The 20,368-nt window shown below is 61.8% G+C and overlaps 1 protein-coding gene across 8 annotated transcripts; it reads left to right on the top strand.

Moving 5' to 3' along the window:
• The first annotated feature begins 1,956 nt into the window (after positions 1–1,956).
• Positions 1,957–20,293, top strand: PHLDB1 (pleckstrin homology like domain family B member 1). Of its 8 annotated transcripts, none has more exons than XM_071449852.1 (26): positions 1,957–2,030; positions 3,683–3,781; positions 4,201–4,324; positions 4,393–4,563; positions 6,377–6,502; positions 7,828–8,912; positions 9,656–9,898; positions 9,971–10,108; positions 10,235–10,372; positions 12,234–12,362; positions 13,565–13,720; positions 13,821–13,931; positions 14,114–14,203; positions 14,710–14,832; positions 15,561–15,698; positions 16,166–16,312; positions 16,703–16,870; positions 17,165–17,281; positions 17,361–17,478; positions 17,688–17,732; positions 18,135–18,426; positions 18,532–18,622; positions 18,704–18,850; positions 18,992–19,211; positions 19,288–19,373; positions 19,634–20,293. In XM_071449852.1, the coding sequence occupies exons 2-26, from the start codon at positions 3,722–3,724 to the stop codon at positions 19,772–19,774; spliced, it is 4,404 nt and encodes a 1,467-aa protein (XP_071305953.1). In that variant the 5' UTR covers positions 1,957–2,030; positions 3,683–3,721; the 3' UTR covers positions 19,775–20,293. The 8 variants fall into 8 exon arrangements, with proteins under 8 accessions (XP_071305953.1, XP_071305955.1, XP_071305954.1 ...); XM_071449847.1 differs by lacking the exon at positions 1,957–2,030 and adding an exon at positions 2,337–2,498; XM_071449849.1 differs by lacking the exon at positions 1,957–2,030 and adding an exon at positions 2,340–2,498 and having other exon boundaries at positions 17,385–17,478.
• The last annotated feature ends 75 nt before the right edge of the window (positions 20,294–20,368 follow it).

A 20,368-nucleotide genomic window follows, 5' to 3' on the forward strand; every position in this document is an offset into this window, starting at 1 on the left:
GCTGTGCTGCGAGGAAGAAGGGTCAGGTGGTCATGTAGAAGAAAGAAAAAAGGAGTCAGTGTTGCAAGAAGCTGCCCGTGGGAGCTCCCAGAGAGAAGGCACGTAAGTTTTACAGTAAGATAACAAACTAACGGTGACAGTTTCCATCCACCATGGATTGGTGCCAAGCACCAACACCAACAATTGGTGGCCTGTACAGGGATTGATCCCGACAGGTACACATAGGGCACCATGCAGGGGGATGGAACCACAGTATTGCACAGCAAGGGATCCTTCTGGCAACCAGAAAGAGGAAAGTGATCAATGCCCGCTTTGGAAAGGTGAGGTTCACCCCACCCCTTTACCAGCTAACAAAGGGCTGGGTGATGGGTTCGTGCCAGGGGTTGGATTCAAGACCCATCAGACCCATCCTGTGTCATGGTCCCCAAGACGTTGTCAGTGGGAGTTGCAGATGTTCCTTGCTGAGCTGAACCTCTGGCCTGCAGGTGAGAAATTGTCATTTTGATATGAGAGCATTTTGAGGAGCAGCTCTCCCTTGTGCAGTCTTGTGAGGGGTCTGGAGCTTGCATCTGTGCTGTAATGTCCGGAGGCATGTGCTGATGGTGGGGTCAGTGCTTGAGCTGCAGCAGTGGTGGGGTCTGTGTATGCCTCAGCAGCCCTTGGAGCTGGCTGGCCTCGGGGAGTGCTGGCTGCCGTAGGCAGGGCTGCACACCCTCCCCAGCCTGAGCACATGGTGAGCATCCACCAGTCTGAGACCTGAGGCATGATGTCGACAGGGCCGGGGCTGGAGCACAGCTGTGCTGCATGTGCTGCCGTGGGGCAGGAGCACTTCTCTGGAGCGATGAAATCAGCGGGTGTGGCCAGGATTCCTCAGCTCCCGGCGGAGCTGTCTGGTGGCTGATTTATGGTGGTGTTATTGCCAGGACCATGGCGTTGTCCCAGCAACCGCAGTGCAGCCCCCACTGTCCCTCGCCTGGGTGGGATGGGGCTGGCTGGGTCTCCCCCACTCAGTTGTCAGCCCCAGACCGGGAGGCAGAGGCCAGGAACAGGCTCCTCATTCGCCTCTGGCTTCGTGCAGGAGACAGGCTCCCCCTTCCCAGCGGAAGGGCTGGTTGTTTACTAGGGCAGAGGGTGTGGGAAGGGGTGAGCGCACCCTGAGTGCCTTAGCAGATGGGGAGCAAGCAGGCAGCCAAGTTGGCTGGAGGCTGCGATGCTCTCCTGTGAGCACCCTTAGCTCGGCCACTCAGGCTTCCTCCGTGACTCATCCAGCCAGCCACAAGTGGGGATGAGAGGCCGTGCAAGGGGATGCCATGTGCCTGTCTCTGCCATGCTGTTGCTTCATCCCAGCATGGCTGGTACTGCATGGCGTGGCTTGCCAGTCTGTGCTCCTGTGAGCACAGTCTGAATGTCCCTGCCCTGGCTGTGGCACACAGTGCAGCTCTGGGCCCAGCTGGTACCTGCTGTGGGGTGAGTCAGGATGTGCTGTGCCCAGCTTAGGTCTGGGTGGGCAACAGCAGGTCAGGCACGAGTGGACCCCCCAAGCACCCCTGCCCTCGTGGCTTGGGGCAGGCAGGCAGATTGCAGCCCGTGGGCAGCGGGATGCAGGGGGGAGCACGCTGGGGCAGCGTGTCTGTGTGCAGCTGGCTCTGCATCGGTGAGGCTGGGCATCCTCCCAGGTGAGGCTTTTGGCCGTGCCAGGTGAAGAAAGGGGCTTTTGTCTTCCAGGAGGCCGGGGCTGAGTAGGCAGCCCTGCGCGGGGTGCGCGAGGGCCGTGGGCTGTTCGGCGGTAACCGAGCCCGACCCCTTGGCATTTGCTGCCTCCACCGCTTCCCACGGCGGGAACAAGCGGCGCGTTCTGCAGGCGGCGGCGGGAGAAGAAAGGCCGCCTTGTCCGTGCGAGCAGTGGGGCGCCGGCTGGGGCGGCCGCGCTCCCGCCCCGCATTCCTGCAGCAGAGCGGCTGGAGAGGGGCTGCATCCCCAGCAGCACGGGCTGGGCTGACGCGGGCGTTCCCTGGGTGCTGACGAGACAGGTGAGGGGCTCTGTTGGAGGGCAGCGTTGCGGGACTGGGGGCGTTGGGAACCGATGGGATGCCAGGGTCACCCTCCAGCTCATGGGCGGGCAGGGCTGCTTGTGAAGTGGGGGGTATTGGGTGGAGAGTTTGAGCAGCAGGCAGCAGAATCGGAGACGATCCCCCAGGTGGCCGGGATGGGGGTCCTCCATGGTTCTCGCCGGGTCCCACCAGTACAACCATGCTGGGAAGGAGTTAACACCGACACAAGATCCCACCCTGGCCCCGCTCCCTTCCTCTGCAGCAGCCTGGCCCCTCCTGGCTTTTCCCCTTCCTGAACATTGTGACGGGACGTAGGTGTAAGTGAGGGGCAGGGGCTCGGCAGGGCCGCGGGGTCTCCAGATGCTGGGAAGTGCGGCACCCCAGTGCCTGGGGAACATGGGCACCCTGCCACGGAGGGTCCCGCTCGGCACCAGGACCAGGCGGCAGGTAAGGGAGAGCAGGGATCCTGCCTCGGCAGCCGGCGAGCACTCGGGAACTGCTCTGGGGGTACCTTATCTCTAGGCACCCCCTTCCCCTAGCTGAGCTGTCCCCATCCCACGTGGTGTGGCTGTAGTCCCCACGGAGCCCTTGCTGTGGGGCCAGTCCTGCTGTTGCAGGAGGCGCCCGGGTTTCATCCAGGTCCTGCATCCCACGCCTGGTGTTTTCCAGCGTTTCATTTTTTCCAGAGTGTGTAATAGCCGTTCGCTCGCCCCCGCAGCTGAGCCCGGTGCTGGACGAGCGGGGGGGACCCTCCAGGGGCTGGCTGGACGGGCGGCGATGCTGGCGAGAGCCGAGCCCGGGGCTCCTCCTGGCGGCCCCGGCCCCGGCGTCTCCTAACGGGGATGGAGCACTATCCCACCTACACTGCCCGGGAAGGGTTAAGCCCAGTCAGCTAGTCCAGGGCGGAAGGGAGGGACGTAGGGAGCAGCAGACGGTAAATTTAGATCCTCGGAGCGTCCCGACATGGCGTGAGTGCCGGGTGACGGAAATTGTTCCTCCTCGAGTTGCCTCCCACTCACGCAGAGAATGTGTGGCAGCATGGCCGTTCCATGGGTGGTGGCCCTGCCTGCTGGCCACATGGGCAAGGGTATGAAACACTTGGCATGTGCACTATGAGCTGCTGCTGGACGGTGGAAGCAGAGGCATGTGCCTGGGCACTGGTGGCATGGACAGGGGTGCCCAGGTGTGCTACACACGGCAGGCAGGTGTTGCTGGGGACAGACAGAACCTGTGCTTGCTTGTGTGTGCTTTTCCAATGACAGCCATTGGGGTCTGGCTGCCCACAGCTCTTGGCATTTAAAGCATGCATTTCCAACACCATGCCCCCAAAACTGAGTGCATGTGTAGTTTTCCTTCCTGGACTGTGTCTTGTCCTGATGCCTGGCACATGCATGAGTCTCCCCGGGTGGATGGGGATGTGTGCCTAGGTAGGATTCGTGCCTTGGCAGGCAGGGATGCTCACTGGCTTCAGGCAGCTGCTGACATGATGAAGACAGGAGCTCAGGATGGCAAATGCTGGTTTGGAATGTGTAGGGTTTGTGCTCAGGCTGCTGTCCAGGATGTGCAGGAAAAATACATCAAGGCCATGTCCAGTGTGGTCACTTGTTCTGCCATTCTGTTTCTTCTGGCAGCCCGTGTCCGGTACCATCCGACGCCTCCAGGAAGGCACCATGGAGGCATCTGGCAGGACCCCCACCAGCCCAACCCGCAGAGTCCAGACTGTCATCCAGGTGAGCATGCAGCATCACAGGACCTCTGCTCTGTGGGAACAGGGGAATCTGACTGGGATTCCTCTGCAGCCAGCCCCACCACTGGCGCCGCCCTCCAGCCTCTCCCCAGTCTCAGCCAATCCTATTATGGGATCCTCAGCAAAGCCCATTGAGCTAAGTGGCTGGCAGTTGGATCCTCTTAGATGCAGCCCATGCCCCATAGATCTCCAGCTCCCCTCAGCTTGCCTCAGCTTCCCGGGATAGGTAGTACAGGCAGGAGAGCCCTACTTTCCTGCGTCTTGCTGCTGGACAGTCCTGCTGGCATGTGTCTGGCATTGATCCTGGTTATGTGGCTGTTTCGGAGCAGCTCAGCCAGGTGGGCTGTGCAGGGGACTGGGCTGCAGCTGCAGGAGCTGTGAGCATCCCTCCTTCTCCTACAGAACAGTCCCCTGGACCTGATTGACACGGGCAAGGGGCTGAAAGTGCAGACAGAGAAGCCACATTTGGTGAGCCTGGGCAGCGGTCGGCTCAGCACTGCCGTCACACTCCTGCCGCTGGAGGAAGGTGAGTGCCAGGGCGTCTCCACGGGCACACTGGTGACAGAGACACTGAGATACCGTCTCTGCTGGCAGGGAGGACCACCATTGGCACGGCTGGGACCGACATCGTCCTGCAGGGCGCCGGGCTGGCGCCCCAGCACTGCTACATCGAGAATGTGCGAGGGACACTCACCCTGCACCCCTGTGGCAACGCCTGTGCCATCGACGGCGTGCCACTGCAGCGGCCCACGCACCTCACCCAAGGTAGGAGCTGTGCTCACCGGAGCCTTTGCCTGTGGAGTTGTGCAGTTGAGTATTGGGGTATTTGAGGAGCCATCCTGTAACTGCATATCCCAGCTAGCATCCTTCTGGCCTCTATGCTCTGCGGTGGGAACCTGCCGGGTCCTGGCAGAGTTTGGGAGCTGGCTTTGCTGCGTGTGTCAAGTGAGGTGGGAAGGGAGAGACCCGGGTGGGCTTTGAAGAACAGCGGAGATGCTGAGCCAACTTTGGGAAGGGAGATGACAGAGGAAAACACCTCGGGTGTCCTCCCGGATGGCTGCCGGGACAGTGCTGGTCTGCCTGCGTGGCTACGGGGCTCGGACCCGGCCGGCCCCCAGGGCCGCTCCCGGGAGCGTGGACAAAGCCGCAGGCTCTTCCCACGCGATCCCCGCCCCTGCCCGGCTCCCGAGTCGCTTCCCGGGGAGGACCCTCGGGCGGGGCGGGCGAGGCCCGGCCCCCCGCCCCTCCCCGGGGGCGGCGCGGCGCTGCCCGGGCGGTGGCGGCGGCGGTGGCGGTGTCGAGGTGAGTGCGGTGCTGCGGCCACGCGTGTCCGCGCCGGGCGGGGCTCGCTCCCGTTCCTCCGGGGTCACGGAGCCGGAACGCTCCGCAGGCGGTGGCGCTGCGCTCCCCCGCGCCTGCCCCCGTGGCTCCGGGAAGGGGGGACTCACCCGCGTGGGCGCTGCCCCGCGGGGACAATGGGAGCCACGTGGCCGCGGGGAAGGCTCCGGCGCGACGCCCGCGGGGTGCTGGGGTCCCGTCGGTGCCACAGCAGGCTGCGAGGGGCGGGCAGGGCTCAGCCGAGCCGCCCATCCTCCTGTCCCCGGGGGCAGGCAGGGACATGATAGAGCAGGGACAGCATCTGTGCAGGGCCCCAGCGGAATGGACTGCGGGGCTGTCAGGCCGACGCTTGTGGTGCAGTTTGGTGTTTATTCGCTTTCCGGGGCGACCTGTGGCTCCACTGATGCCGGCACGAGGGGAAGGAAGGCACAGGGCAGTGATGCATCTCTCCGGGACAGCCGCTGCCACGCTGGGCGTCGGCACTGCTCCCTGGCGGGCGGGCTGCCCTCGTTGGGCCGGGGTGAGCAGGACTCCGTCCCGCCCTGGCGCTCAGACAGGGGAGCCAGGCCCCCGGACGGCGACAGCAGTTAGCCTGTAGTGCCTCTCGCTCTTGCTGAGAGCTGGGCTGACGGGTGCTTCAAAAAACACGTCCCCTCCGGCGAGGGATTTTCAGCAGCGGCTGTTGGTATGGAGCGAGCCTCTCCCCAGAGCCCTGGCAGGCGCTTCAAAGTGGGGTGTGTCGGCAGCAGCCCGCCTCCTCGCCGCCTGATGCTCCCCGCTGCCAGCACATGCCTCCCCAGCACCGCGGGCAGCAGGTGAACCACGGCGAGCGCCCGCGGCTCCGCTCCCTTTCCCTTCCTCAGGTGCCTTCCTCCTCGGGGCTGCTCGGCAGCCTTGCCCCAAGAGGGCTGCTGCTTTGGGCCAAGAAGAGACGCTTTGCAAGCAGGGACAGGAGCTGTCTTGTCTGCAGCTGGCAGCCACGCAAGCCCTGGAGTGCCGCCAGCTCCCCTGCGGCCCCCGGCGGGGACCCCAGCTGTGCCTGCTCTGGGATGCACTGCCGGCAGCTGCTGTGCTGACCTGGATTTCAGCCTCCCCTAAGCCTCTGCTGACAGCAGGAGCCCTCTCCCTTCCCGAGGGCGGCGCATCTTGGGGCGAGCAATGCCCGACTGCCTCCCTGCACTCTCTGGAACCACTCTGATATTGCCGGCTAGCAGCTCAGCCCTGTCTCCTCTCTCCCAAGGGTGCACCATCTGCCTGGGCCAGGCCACCTTCCTCCGCTTCAACCACCCTGCTGAGGCCAAGTGGATTAAGAGCATGATCCCCGCGGGGGGCAGGAACCCATCGGCTCTCTATGGGCTACTAGCAAGTAGGTGACCCCCCCTTGTCCCTGGTGGGGCAGGGCAGATGCTGAAGTGCTCCCTGACCCATCAGCCTTCCCAGTGCCCAATGCTCTCCCAGCCCTGTCCTGTTGCACTCAGGCTCACACCCGGCTGTGCTGTGCCATCCATCAGCTCAGCACGGTATGGCAGCTGCACTGGTATTTGTTAATGATTAATATCCCCTCAAAGAGGTTGACTGTGGGGGCACTGAGGCATGGCTTTCACTTCTGCCCAGCCTGGCCATGGCAGAGCCATCGCCCGTCGGAGCCCCCCCATTGCTTGGAGGCGGGTGTTTATGTGCTGGGGCTGTGAAGGCCATTCTTCTGGCTGCTGCCCTTCATCTCATGAGCTTATCTTGCTGTGTCTGCCTGTCCGTGGAGCAGTGGGCCAGGAGCCAGTACTGTGCCTGGTTCCTGGGGATGTCCAAATCTCCAGCACTGATCCCTGGGCTGGTAGCCCTTATCCCTGCCCCAACCAGCACGCCCTGGCACAGGGAGAGGAGCTTGGCTGCCTTCCCGTGCCACGTGTGTGTTGGGAAGGCAGCATGCCTGCAGCTGGGGACGGGAGGAGGGGCACAGGGAGGTGCTGTGGCCGAGGAGCATCATGCAACCAAGCAGCATCCCGTGTGGGCCCTGCGTGCTCAGTCTCTGCCACGCAGGACTGGGTGCGATCACGCTGACAGGGCTGTGGCACATCTTCCCAGGATGAAGGCAGTGCCAGCTGCCGCGGGGAGCTGCTGGGTGCCAGGGGGTGACGCAGCCCGGGTGGCACGCTGTCCTGGCTGGGCTCCACGCTGCTGCCATTTGCTGGTCCCCTGAGTGACAGGCACATCGGTGCTGCGCAGGGAGCACGGGGCAGCCCAGGCAGGGGCACCCTGGCCGGGGTGTGGGGAGGCTGTGGGCAACCTGGTGGTGGGTCTGGACAGGCTGCAGGTCAGCAGCTTTTGGCTATTGCATCTCTGGCCCCTTGCTGGGAAGCCAGAGTGTGCAGGGGGCAAGTGGTGGGTGCCAGTGGGGGGCTGAGGGCAGCTGCTCTCCAGGGAATGGAGCAGGGAGCTTCGACGCAGGGAGGGTGGCTGTCCTCTCAAGTTTCTGTCTCCCGGGTGATGGGACTAGCAGGATTCCAGCCTCCTCCCTGTCCTGCTGGAGGGGGAAAGGGGGCAGCGGGGTGCAGCAGAGAGGGGCTGCTACCCAGCTCTGACTCTTACACCCAGGTGTAAGAATGATGCCAGGCTGCCCCATAGGACCCAACCCAGGCAGGGGCTGCGGTGGAGTCACACCACCCTGATGCCTTCTCCTTTGTTTCCCTGCAGAATCCGAGGCCCTGGTGAATGGTGGCCACCAGCTGTCAGAGCGTGGGTGTCACAGCCACAGCTCCCTTGTCAGCTCCATAGAGAAGGACCTGCAGGACATCATGGACTCACTGGTGCTGGAGGAGTCCGCATCCCCTGGCATCCAGAAGCCGCCTGCCTGCGGCCGATCCCCCCTCTCCCCTGTGGTGAACGGGGGTGGCCGCTGCCTCCTGTCCCCTCCACCCAGCCCTGGGGCTGCCTCAGGGGGCTCCAGCTATGAGAACTTCTCTCCCCTCTCCTCCCCAGCCAGCAGCAGTAGCTACACCAGCCCCTCACTCAGCAGCCAAGAGCAAGGCCCAGCCGTGCCGCCCCCTCTCCCACTGCGCTCCTCCAGCTACAACCATACTGTCCAGCCCCCTGCTCTGCCTGCTGGGGGTTCTGGTGAGCCCTGGCCGGCTGAGAGGCTCGGGGACCACCGGGGGGGCAGCCCTCGGCTGACGCCCAGGGTGGCGCCGCGGCCACGGGTGGCCCTGCAGGAGCGGCCCCCCAGTCCCTTCCGGGAGCCACGGGACTCTCTGGCCCCCGGCCGGCAGCCCACCAGCAGGGCAGTCCCAGAGGCCCGGCTGCAGCCCCCCGAGAGCCCACGGCTTGCCCGGAGGAACCTTGAGAGCATGCGGGAGCTGCCTCCCCTGAGTCCCTCCTTGTCACGCCGGGCTGCCAGCCCCCGGCTGGCCCCTGACACCCCCTCCCCGCAGCCCCGGCTGGGCAGGGAGGTGCCTGGCAGTCCCCGTGCCAGGCGCAAGGGCCCAGAGGAGTCGAAAGGTGCTGGGGGTCCTTCACCCCCGCTGCTGTCAGAGAACCCCACGCGCCGTCCCAGTTTCAGTACTTGCCTGAGCCCCACGTATGGGCTGGGCTCCCCGGCTGTGCCCTCGCCCCGGCAGAGCCCCCGCGCCCCCAGGAAGCCTTTGGGGGACCCACGGCTGCCAGCAGGCTCGCGGGAGCGCAAGAACAGCATCACTGAGATCAGTGACAACGAGGATGAACTGCTAGAGTACCATCGGCGGCAGCGGCAGGAGCGGGTTCGGGAGCAGGAGATGGAGCGCCTGGTGAGCCTTGGGGCTGGGAGGGGACACGTTTGACTGTGGGACACCCTCTTAGCAAATAGCTGTTGTTGTTTGCTGCTTTGAAACCTGGCCTTTGCCTCTTGGGGATTTGCCACAGCTGCCAGGCTGCCAGCTTATCCAAGGGGATTATGGCCAGGAGCAGCCATCGGTGCTCAGTAGCTCTCTGGGAATACAAAGCCCCCGGGTTACAGCAGCCTGTGGAAGCTGGTAGGGCTGGCATGTCCCCAGGGCTACTGGCCAAAATGGTGGTGCCCCTTGCAAAACTCTCCACATCTTGTCCATCCCTGCCAGGGCCCATCTGCTGGTGGTGGTGCCGTGGCTCTGTGGACATTGCATCTATATTTAGGGCTGATGGAGTTTTTATGGGACTGGCATCTGCCTGGATGAGGTTTGCCGTGTCTCTGGCAGTCCTGCAGGCCGGGCTGAGCTGCCAGGGCTGTGTTTGCTCAGCCCTGACTCATGCCTGGCGCAGGCAGCCTGAGTCACTGCCTGCAAATAGCGGCAGCGCTCGGCAGCCGGCACTGCTGCCTGTCATTAGTCTGTCTCCAGCTCCAGCACATCGCGTGCCTGCCTCTGCTGTGGGGGTCAAGCTGGCTGCATTGTGCTTTGTAATGTTGCCTGCCCACCCCACCGTGCGGGGCCGTATTCTGGTGGCCACCATTGGCACAGGGCTCTGTCTGCTCCTGCCACAGCACGTGCTGGATGGGGACCATTCTTTCTTACAGGAGCGGCAGCGCCTGGAGACCATCCTGAACCTCTGTGCTGAGTACACCAAGACAGACGGCACTGAGCCCGGTGACACGCACAGGCTCCTGGCTGGTGACACAGATGCTGGCCAGTGGGTGCCCAGGGGTGCCATGGCTCTGGGCCACGCTGTTGAAGAGCTGCAGCAGAGGGAGAGTGTGGAGAGATCAGATGAGGAGAATCTGAAGGAGGAGTGCAGCAGCACTGAGAGTACCCACCACGAGGTAAGGGGACATCTGTGCCATTCTGTTCCATGCCATGCTGCACAGTGCCATGCCAATCAGCCCCTTCCACAGCACGAGAAGCTGACAGGACCCCGGGCCAAGGAGGCACAGCGGCTGGAGGAGGAGCGTGCCGGTGTCCTCGGACGCCTGGACCAGCTGAAGGGTCGTGTCAAGGAGCTGGAGCAGCAGCTGCAGGAGACATCGCGAGAGGTGAGAGCTCAGGGGACACTGCTGGGTCCCCTGCTGCTTGCTGCCCTCACCAGTCAGCACTAAACCCTAAGGGTATGAGCTAGATCCAGCAGGAGCAGCAATCCTGACTGTGCTTTGTCTGTGCAGGCAGAGATGGAGCGGGCACTGCTGCAGGGTGAGCGGGAGTCAGAGGTGGTGCGGCTGCGGCAGGAGCAGGAGGCAGCGCAGCAGCTGCAGGAGAAGCTCTCCAGCCTGGACGCCAGCATCCGCAAGGAGCGGGACAAGGTGAGCCCTGTCACAGGTTCCCACTGTCACCAGCTGTGCCATACCCTCCCTGGCACTCACAGCCCGTGCTGCAATGTCTCATGCTGCAGCCTTCCCCTGCAGACATGTTCTCCAGACCCTGGGCTCCGCAGAGGCTTTGGGGAGCAGCCCCTGTGGTTTGCATTGTAGGGGGATCTGTCTGTCCGTCTGTCTGTCTGGGCTTGGTCAAACAGCCCTGCTGGAGGAGAGCACAGCCAACGTTCAGGAAGCATTTCAGCTGCTGCCTGTTGCTCTGGCAGGGAGACTGGTGTGAGGCTTTCCAGAGGCTGCTGCCTGCGGTGGGCAGTGCCGGAGCAGAGGCCTTGGCTCTCCCCATTACCTGTCCTTGCTGGGGAGCTGTGTCTTGCAGCAAGTCACCTCACTCTGCTGCGCCTTCATGAGTGATGGCAGCTGCTGCTGTAGTGTTTGGCTTGCTGGCGGTGGCTGGAAAACCACTGCAGTGTTTATCTTGGTGGGTTTAGGAGGGGGTCCTGGCCCCCTTTGCCCGATGTTGCCTGTAGTGCAGTTACTGCCTGAAGGCACCCATGGTGCTGCCTACGTGGGATGTTTGTCCCAGCTGCTGGTTGCTGGCTGTCCCACAGCCTTGCAGGCAGTGTGGCATGGCCTTGTTGACAGGAAAGCTGCTGGGATCCAGTCCCTGCTGCCTGAGGCCATTGTCCTGTGCAGCCTATGCCAAGGTCCCACCAGCAGCTCTGTGCCACCCTCATGTGGCATCAGTGTCCCTTGGGGTCTGGCCTGCCCCGTGGCTGTGGTTGTGGGTGCCAGGGCTGTTGGGGTGCCTGTGGCCTGGCAGAGTGGCCATTGGTGCCTCCCAGTGATGCTCCTACAGCATTTGGGGGTTTTGTTCTGGTTTTGGTCTTCCAGCCCTTTGTAGGCATCTTCTGTAGCCAGGGACAGCCTCATGCAGAGCCAGGAGAGGAGCACAGGGGAAGCCCTCTCCCAGCCTCTCTGCTGACCTGACCACCCACTTTCCTAATCCATCTGCACTACTCACACTAACAGTGCCTGCTCTGAACTCTGCCATCACCTCTGACATCTCTGCACATCTAGGAGCCCCCAGGCAATCCACCGCTCCTCTCTTGGGGCATCTGCCTGTACCAGCCTTGCCTCCTTGCCAGCATGTCCCCTCGTAGCCCTTTTCGTCATGTCCCATCTCTGTGTGGAACACAGCAGCAAGCATTTCTCAATGCCAAGCCCCCATAAGGTACCGCCAACCCTGTGGGTGGTTCCCCTATGCCAGTCCCATGTTGCTGGCCCCATTTTACTGCTCCTGTGGCCAGGCCCCTCATCCCAGCCCAGGAGTCAGTGTCTGCTCTGCTGCTGGCTCATCATAGCCTGAGCATCTCTTGCTGGACCACAGCCTCCTTTTTTCACTGCTGCCCTCTCCTTCTAATGGATGAGGGTGGTCCATGACCTCAGGCTGCATTCAGGACCTGCAGTCCCTAACTGGTAGCAGTTAACAAATCCAGTTAGTGGTTATTGTGATGCAGCTGTGTGCAGGATTGGGATGACTTGAACCATACTATCAGCGTTGATCTTTTTGCTGCCTGCAAGTTTGTTCTTGGAAACACAAAGCTGAGGTCAGGGGCTGGCTGTACTCCTCTAACGCTGCTCAGCCAGCTCCTGTGTCTCTTGATCTCTGGATCCCCCTGTAGCTGCCATGCTGTTCCTTCTCCTGAGCCCCCTCTGTCTCCAGCTGAGCTCCTCTCTAACTCACAGCTTCTGCATGGCGCCCATTTGAGAAGTGTGTCTTCTTTCTTTTTTTTTTTTCCTTTTTCTTTTCCTTTTTTTTTTTGTTTTGTCTTGTTCTCCCCTAATTCAGGAAAGGGCAAAGGTTGATGCTGAAAGGAAGGAGCTAGAGCAACTCCAGGCGCTTTACCATGAGTCGAAGAGCCACCTTGCTAAGTGCCCCGAGTCAATGCGGGAGCAATTGCAGGAGCAGATGCGAAGGGTCAGTGTCTCCCCCCACCCCTCCCGGACCATGGCCCACCTCCCTCCGCTCCAGCTTAGGCCAGCTCTTCCCTGCCAGCCGGGCTGCACTGGGAGCGTCGCGCCCGGGCTGGAGGCGGCTGGCACCGGGCACCACCGTCCTGGTAAGCTTGCCACTCGCCCGGGGCGCGGGAGAGCTCGGCAGAGCTCCTCGGGACCCGCTCGGCAGAGCTCCTCGGGACGGGCAGGGCACCAGCATGGACCCTGCCCTGCAAGGAGGGCAGGCTGGGGAGCCTCGGGGGCTGCTGCATCCTCATCTGGCTGCCTCCAACTATATCCTGAGAATGTTCATTTACACAGTGATGTTGATACATGTTACTGCTAGTCCTCAGCATTTTTTCCTATTACCTGGTGTTTTCTGGAAGTGGTTGACTTTCCCCAGCCCATGGCTAGTGCCTGCTCAGATAAACCCACATTGCCACAGCCTGCTCCGGCCAGGCACTCACATTCTGGATGAGGGTCTGGTGTAGAGTGGGCAGGGGGGTGCTGAAGCTGTGTCTGCGTGTGGGAGCCCTCAGGAGCCAGCACATCAGTGCTGTGTCACTGGCTGCCCATCTCATGGAGCAGGTGAAACACATCCCCGTGGGGTGCATGGCACACTGGCTGCCAGGGTGGCACTGGCAGGCCTGAGCTGAGTGCTGCCACGTGCTGTCGGTGCATGAAGGCTGGAAGGACACACGGGAGTTTGTCCAGCATGGTGCTTGTCTGTTGGGGCTTTGCCACCTGCAGGCTTGGTGATGCAGTGTTGCTGTTGGTGGTTGCGCTGGTGTTTTGTTACCTGTCAGGGCACGGCTTTAGCCCATGTGTGGTTCAGCAGGGGCAGCTGGTCTCCGAGGGCTGGCGAAGCCCCTGGCTGTGGCAGGCTCATCTCATGGGGGTGACTGCTCTGTGCTGGCCAGTTCTGGGTGCCTCCATTGCCTTCTTCTGTCTGCAGACACTCCTGTCAGAATCTCTCGTGTTTCTGATGCCCAGCAGAGAGCAAAACTGCCTGCCTGCCACACCAGGCACAGGGGACAGGCTTGGCCACCAGCTCTTGTTCCTGGCCAGCACCAGTAGGATGTGGAGGCACGGCAGGAGGCTTTGCTGTGGGAGACCTGCCTGCAGGATGTGGAGGTGCCCATCCAGTGAGTCTGATCTGCTCACAGTGCTCTCGTGTGTTCAAAGGAGGCAGAGGCACTGGAGACGGAGGCCAAGCTGTTTGAGGACCTGGAGTTCCAGCAGCTGGAGCGAGAGAGCCACCTGGAAGAGGAGCGCGAGGCGCGAGGGCAGCAGCTGCTGCAGAGCCGGGCCGAGTGCCACCGCAGCATCGCCCGCAGGAAGGTGGGCATGGCAGGGGCAGTTCCGTGGGGCTGTGCCCCTGGGCCAGGCTGCATCCCAGGGCTCACCAGCAGCCAGCTCATCTCTGCTCATCTCTCCCCAGGAGCGGGTGGCTGCCCTGGATGCCCAGGCTGCCCAGATCCGGCTGCAGAGTGCGCAGGAGGCCGAGCGCCTGGCCAGGGAGCGCAGCAGCGTCCTGCAGCTCCTGCAGAAGGTAAGGCCCTGACTGTAATGCAGCTCCTGCAGAAGGTAATGGCCTGACTGTGTGCTCCTGGGGGGCTCGAGGCAGGGGACCAGATCCTGCCAGCTCTTGACAGGTTTGCTGGCAGGCAGGGAGAGCTGCCATGGGGTGCCAGTAGCCATCAGCTGCCTCTGACCTCTCCTCTCCCTGTGCAGGAGAAGGAGAAGCTCGTGTCTCTGGAGAGGCGATACCAGCTTGTCACAGGTGGCAGGAGCTTCCCAAAAATGTCCTCAGCTCTCCGAGAGGTAAGTTGGTAGAGAGGAGGCTGTGGTCCTTAGAGCTGCTCTCTCTCTTAAGCTGCAGCCATCAGTGAGAATGAGCCTTGTGCACCACCAGCTTTGCTCTGCAGCAGTTCCCAAGTACCTTCTGTCCAGAGCCAGGTGCTTCCACCTGCCCAAAGTCTCTCCATGGGCTGCAGAGGTTGGGAGGGAGGAAGGGGAAATGCAACAGAGCAGCACATGGGACAGGATTGCTTAGGGTCCCATCGCTGCTGGAGAGCAAGTGTGGGGATGTCTTGGTGCTGGTCCAGGGGACTTCTAGGTGGGAGTGAGTTGCCCCATTACCTTGCTCATGGCTCTGAATGGGGAGCCACAACCATGATGCCCTCAGGGGCTGTGGTACTGCCTGACTTGCTGCTGGTAAGAGGCACAAGATGGCAGAGTCCCCTCGTGCCTGCCTGCAGTGGGACTCCTGCTGCTGCCACCTTGCTATCTCTGCCCACCTTGCCTACGTGACCTTTACCCTTCAACAGGAGACCCTCCATATCTCAGAACCTTATGAGCTGTTGGAGGGACCTAAGCCCCTGAGCCCCCTGCCAGCAGCAGCTGCCTCCTTAGCTTCTCCTGCCAGCTACTCCTACCCCAAGGCACAAGAGGTAACTAACTAGAGGGACTAGCTGCATGTGCTTGCTCACTTACCCCTCCTTGGCTGAGACCCCTTTTGTGGCCTAATGGCACCCCCAGGCAGCAGGGCAGCCCCACAGCAGCATGGCTGGAGCATTTGTCATACAGATCTCTGGCAGCTGTGCTCATTAACACTCAGTCCTTGATTCCAGGTGCTCTCCTGAGCCTGCTGGGCATCCCAGTTCCCGCCACTGCCCCCTAATTTAATCCTGGTGCAGTGGTTTCCCCCTTGCTCACTGCTTGCCATCTGGCTGGGCACCTCCTGACAGCATCCTGTAGGGTCCTGCTAGCATGGCTTTCCCAAAATAAGAGCAAGTCCCCAGCTTTAGCATATTTGGCTCAGAAAGGATGAGGAAGTGGATTTTAAGCTGGCCCAGCACAGCTGGAGGTGCCTCCCCCAGTGCTGCTGCACTAGGGAGGACTTGTGGCCCGTGGAAGACCCTGAGGCATCCCTGCCCCTCGTAGGCACTCGGCAAAGCTGCACTGAAGGCTGGAGCAAGATGGGTGCCAGCACACCCAGCCCAGCTTGAGCACCCTAAGGTGCTGCACGCTGGGGACACCATGGGCAGCAGGGCAGGACTGGGGAGGCAGGGTTGGGGCAGGAATGCACAGGGGAGGTTTGCTCCCACTGTGCAGTCAGTGCCATGATGCCAGCACACGGGTCTAACTCTTCTCCTTCTCCCTTGCCATGGATTTCTAGGAGTACATGAGGCTGTCTGACGTTTTCAGGTTCTGCAGTAATGCACATGGCCCCAGCCTGGACACTAAAGCTTCTGCTGCTGCCCCTGCTGCCGCTCAGAGCTCTTTCTTGCTTGCTGTAGCTCCCACAGCCAACGAGGTACCTGCCCCAGAGCATGCTCGGGTTTGCTCCCTCAGGTTGCCTCCAGGCAGGGAGGCAGCTGCGGCCCCCCGTGTGCCCTTGGGCCTGAAGCCACATCTCTCTGGGGTCAGGACACTTGTCTGGCTGCAGCTGAGTGGGGAGCAGAGGCTCCAGCTGCCCGGTCTCCTTGCTGGGGTGCACTTCTCGCCTGCTCTGGATGCAGTGGCAGGGCAGGAGCAGAGTGGGTGCCCAGCAGTGGGAGGGGCAGCCCTTTGTTTGTTGGCTGCAGTCCTGGCTGCTTGTCTCAAGCCAGGAGGATGCAGAGCAGGCCCGACCCAGTGCCCAGCAGCAGGGTGGCTGCTGCACCGACTGCTTTTCCTCCCGGGACAATGAACCTTCCTGTGGGGGTTGGAGCTGCCTGCTCGTTCCTCTGTGCCTGCTTGCCCCAGCTCTTAACCTGGTTCAATCTGCTTCTCTCTGCCCAGTATGTGACCGTAGAGCAGCTCTCGGGTATCCTGGGCAGCCTCCACACCCCTGCTGCTTCCCTGCTGGGCTGTACCCCTCCGGCTCCTTCATCCTCAGGCTGTGCTCCTCCTCTTCCATCTCTCCCTTCTCCCTTCGTCTCTGCAGAGGTTGGTGCCCTGTTTCCCTCCCTTTGGCCCCTTGTACTCTCCCTGGGAGGTGATGGAGATGCATGGGAAGGGGTGAGCTGCAGATGGAGCTGAGCAGCAGCTCAGGCTCTTGACACTCCACACACCCTTGGCTGTCCTGCCTGCTGCTCCACTGCCCCCAGGGCAGGGGGTCTTTGTGCTTGATCAGTTCTCACATTCTCTTGAACAGCAAACAGCTCCTACAGCTGCTGGGACTTAGCCAGGGAGTGCACAGGATCCCCAGGGGTCTGCATGTTAAGTTCTGGGGGAGTGGTGCAGGCATAGGCAGGAATGCTTCAACCTCTTCTCTGTGCATCTGTCCCTCTTGCTGCATTTGTCCTTCATCCTTTCTCACGCAGCCTCTCTCTCCAGATGGAGCAGCAGCTGTTGGGAGGCCCTGTGTGTCTCCCGGCTCTTGATTTAGAGAAGTGGTACCAGGAGGTTATGGCTGGCTTTGAGACCTCCTCTTCCTCTGTCTCTCCTTCTTCTTCCCCTCCTCCACTTCCAGCTAAAGCTCACTCCTCTCACAAGGCTCTGCAGGTAATCCTGGCTCTCTGCTGCCGAGGCTCAGGCTTTGGGGCCGCTGGTTGTGGCCAAAGTGGGGCAGTGTGGGGACGTTCCTGTGGACCCTGTACCCTGAGTGCCACTGGGGCTCTGGCTGCCACTGCAGGCAAAGGCAGAGCTGTGGCTTAGGGTAGGCAGTCTCTGCCTCCTCTTGGGCTGCATTCCCTTGCCAGGGTGGCACTGACACAGAGCAGGATCTGGGGAGCCATCTGTCTAGGGGGACTTTTGCAGTTCCCCCATGTCTCTGTCATTCTGTGTCTCTGTGCTCAGGTCTATCGTGCAAAAGCAGAGGCTGGTGCTGGTGTCCTCACCCCTCGGATGAAGAGTGGGACCCCTTCGTCCTCGCAGCTCAACCTCTCCGTGCTGGAGCGCAGCCCCTCTCCCAAGGTATGGCTGGCAGGGGACCCAGGCACCCTGGCCATGGCTCACACCTGCCTGGTGCCAGCCCCCATCCCCATCCTTGCAGCTGACCACCCACTGTCCTGCCCAGGGCCCCCCCAGCCCGGCGGGCAGCCTGTCCCGCAACCTGGTGGCCACGCTGCAGGACATCGAGACCAAGCGCCAGCTGGCCCTGCAGCAGAAGGGTGAGCTCTGCCTCTGTGTCCTGGCTCTGGGGGGTGGTGGGACTTTGGGAGACGCTCTCCCTGCTGCCACTTGGGCAATGGAGAAGGGAGCCTGGCCGAGGGTGGCGACAGCAGCAATGCTCCAGCAGGATGCAGTGCCTCTCTCACAGTCTCTTGCTTTTCCCCCCTCTCTTTCCTCCTGACCCCTCCACCTGACGGCCCATCTCCAGCCAAGCTGCTCCCAGCAGAGCCCTTGCAGCCAGGCAATCTACCAGGTAGAGACGTGGGGTGACTTGGACTGCCTAGAGCAGCCCAGAGGCAGCAGCATGGCTGTTTGCTGGCACCTTCTGCCATACATAAGAGGGGCATGACCAGTCCAGGACGCCAGGTGCATCTCAACATCTGCTAAGAGACAAGCCTGTGCTTCCCTAGCCTGCAAATGCTTTGCCCTGCTTGTTCCTTACCAGCCTGGTGCATGTGCCCCCTGCTCCTGCCCAGACAGGTTGCAGTGCTTGCCAGAGAGTTGTGACCGCAGCTCCCACCTCTGCCCCTACCATGCCTTTGTGGTTCCAGCTGTGCCTGTAGTGTCTTCTGCCTGTGCCACCCCCTTTGCCCACCATGCTGTGGCTCTGAATGTGGCACATTTAACTTGGTGTTGTAATCTTGCCGTGGCACAGGTCGGCAGGTGATCGAGGAGCAGAAACGGCGGCTGGCAGAGCTGAAGCAGAAAGCGGCTGCTGAGGCGCAGTCCCAGTGGGAAGCCCTGCATGGGCAGCCCCCCTTCCCCACTGCCTTTCCCCGGCTTGTGCACCACTCCATCCTCCACCACAGCCGTCCCCATGGTGCCGGACCGCGGGCTGAGGAGCTGGACCATGCCTATGACACACTCAGCCTGGAGAGCTCAGACAGCATGGACACCAGCATCTCCATCGGCAACAACTCTGCGTGCTCGCCTGACAATATCTCCAGGTAATCCTGGGGCCAGCTCGTATGGCCAGGGGACAGCTTGCTCTGCTGGTGTGCTGCTGGCTCAAGGTCCTTCCTGCTGGGCCGGCAGCTGTGGCTGTTTTGCAGTGCCAGCGGGATGGAGACAGGGAGGATTGAGGAGATGGAGAAGATGCTGAAGGAGGCACACGAGGAGAAGTCGCGGTTGATGGAGTCCCGGGTGAGTGGGGGCACCAGCACCGTGGCTGGGTGGCAAGCAGGACTCCAGTGCTTGGGGCTGAGTGCCTGTGCGTGCTGGCAGGAGCGGGAGATGGAGCTGCGGCAGCAGGCGCTGGAGGACGAGCGCTGGCGGCGGGAGCAGCTGGAACGCCGGCTGCAGGATGAGACCGCGCGGCGGCAGAAGCTGGTGGAGAAGGAGGTCAAGCTGCGGGAGAAGCACTTCTCACAGGTGTGAGGCAGGCTGCCATGCCCCTCTCTCAGCCTGGACAGTGAGGCACACCCAGTTTGCTGCTGCTGTCCCAGCTCGCAGCAGAGGGACGTGGCTCTTGTCGCTGTCGGTGGCCTTTGCAGGGCTGTGTTGCTTTTCCAGGCTCGTCCCCTGACACGGTACCTCCCCATCCGCAAGGAGGATTTCAACCTGCGGCTGCACATCGAGTCCTCGGGCCACAGTGTTGACACCTGCTACCACATCATCCTGACAGAGAAGATGTGCAAGGGCTACCTGGTCAAGATGGGCGGGAAGATCAAATCTTGGAAGAAGCGCTGGTTTGTCTTTGACCGCATGAAGCGCACCCTCTCCTACTATGTGGGTGAGTCCCGATGCCACCTTGTGCCCCCTCCCCATGCCATCACCCACAGTCCACAACAGTTCCCTCTCTTGGGCAGATAAACATGAGACAAAGCTGAAGGGTGTTATCTACTTCCAAGCCATTGAAGAGGTTTACTATGACCACCTCCGCAGTGCAGCCAAGGTGAGAGCTGGGCACTGCCCCTGCTGTGCTGTCTGCTGGCAGCCCCTGTGGGTGTCCCCATTCTCCTGCTCTCTGTCACGCTGGTCGGGGGTGGCAGAGCAGTGCGTGCCAGGGGTGCTCCTGGAATGGTCTGTGGCCCCTGATGGTGCCAGCCTCAGGGCACCAAGGGCAGGACCCCAGTGCTGAGCTTTTTGGGGGACCAGGAGGGGATTGCTGCTGCTCAGAGTGGAACAGAGTGCTGATTTCATCCTCCCCTCCAGAGCCCCAACCCTGCGCTCACCTTCTGTGTCAAGACCCACGACCGACTCTACTACATGGTGGCACCATCAGCCGAGGCCATGCGCATCTGGATGGACGTCATTGTCACTGGGGCAGAGGGCTATACCCAGTTCATGAACTGAGGGCGGTGCTGTGCATCCCAGATCCACCAGCTGCATGGACTTGTGAGCCTCCCAAGCAGCGAGGAGCTCCTGAGGGACCGTGGTCCCTGCTACGCCTCCTGCCAAGGGCTGCGCACACCGACATCGTGGACCTGCGTTGGGCACAGCTGGGTGGTCCTGAGTGTTGCCTGTCCAGGCAAGGGAATAAGGTTCTTTTTATGCTGACTTTCTAGAAACAGACTTTATTGGAACAATATCAAAGTGCTGAAATGTAAAAAGCTGCCAAAGAGCTGCTGGGACCTGAGCCCTCTGCCTTGGGGAGGTGCTGGTTTTGAGGCTGATGCTGATTGTTGCTGCCACAGTGTTCCAGGGAAGGAGACGGTGAGGGCCCCCCAGCCCCGTGCGGCCAGGATGTCCTACTGTGTAGACTCAGACCCCTTTTGTAAACCTTTTATAATTTCGGAGCGTTGTCCCCTGTGCTGGGGCCGGATGGGTGTTGTGGCGCTGACTGCCCGGTCTTAAAGCATTTGTGAAACAGGCTCTCCCTTCTGCATGGACTCTGAACTGGCAGCACGGTACAGACGGACCGGGGTCTGCCCCGGGGCTGGGGGGCTC

This window comes from Agelaius tricolor, unplaced genomic scaffold (assembly GCF_023055355.1).
Source record: "Agelaius tricolor isolate 1412-34295 unplaced genomic scaffold, bAgeTri1.0.p SCAF_29, whole genome shotgun sequence".
NCBI lineage: Eukaryota > Metazoa > Chordata > Aves > Passeriformes > Icteridae > Agelaius > Agelaius tricolor.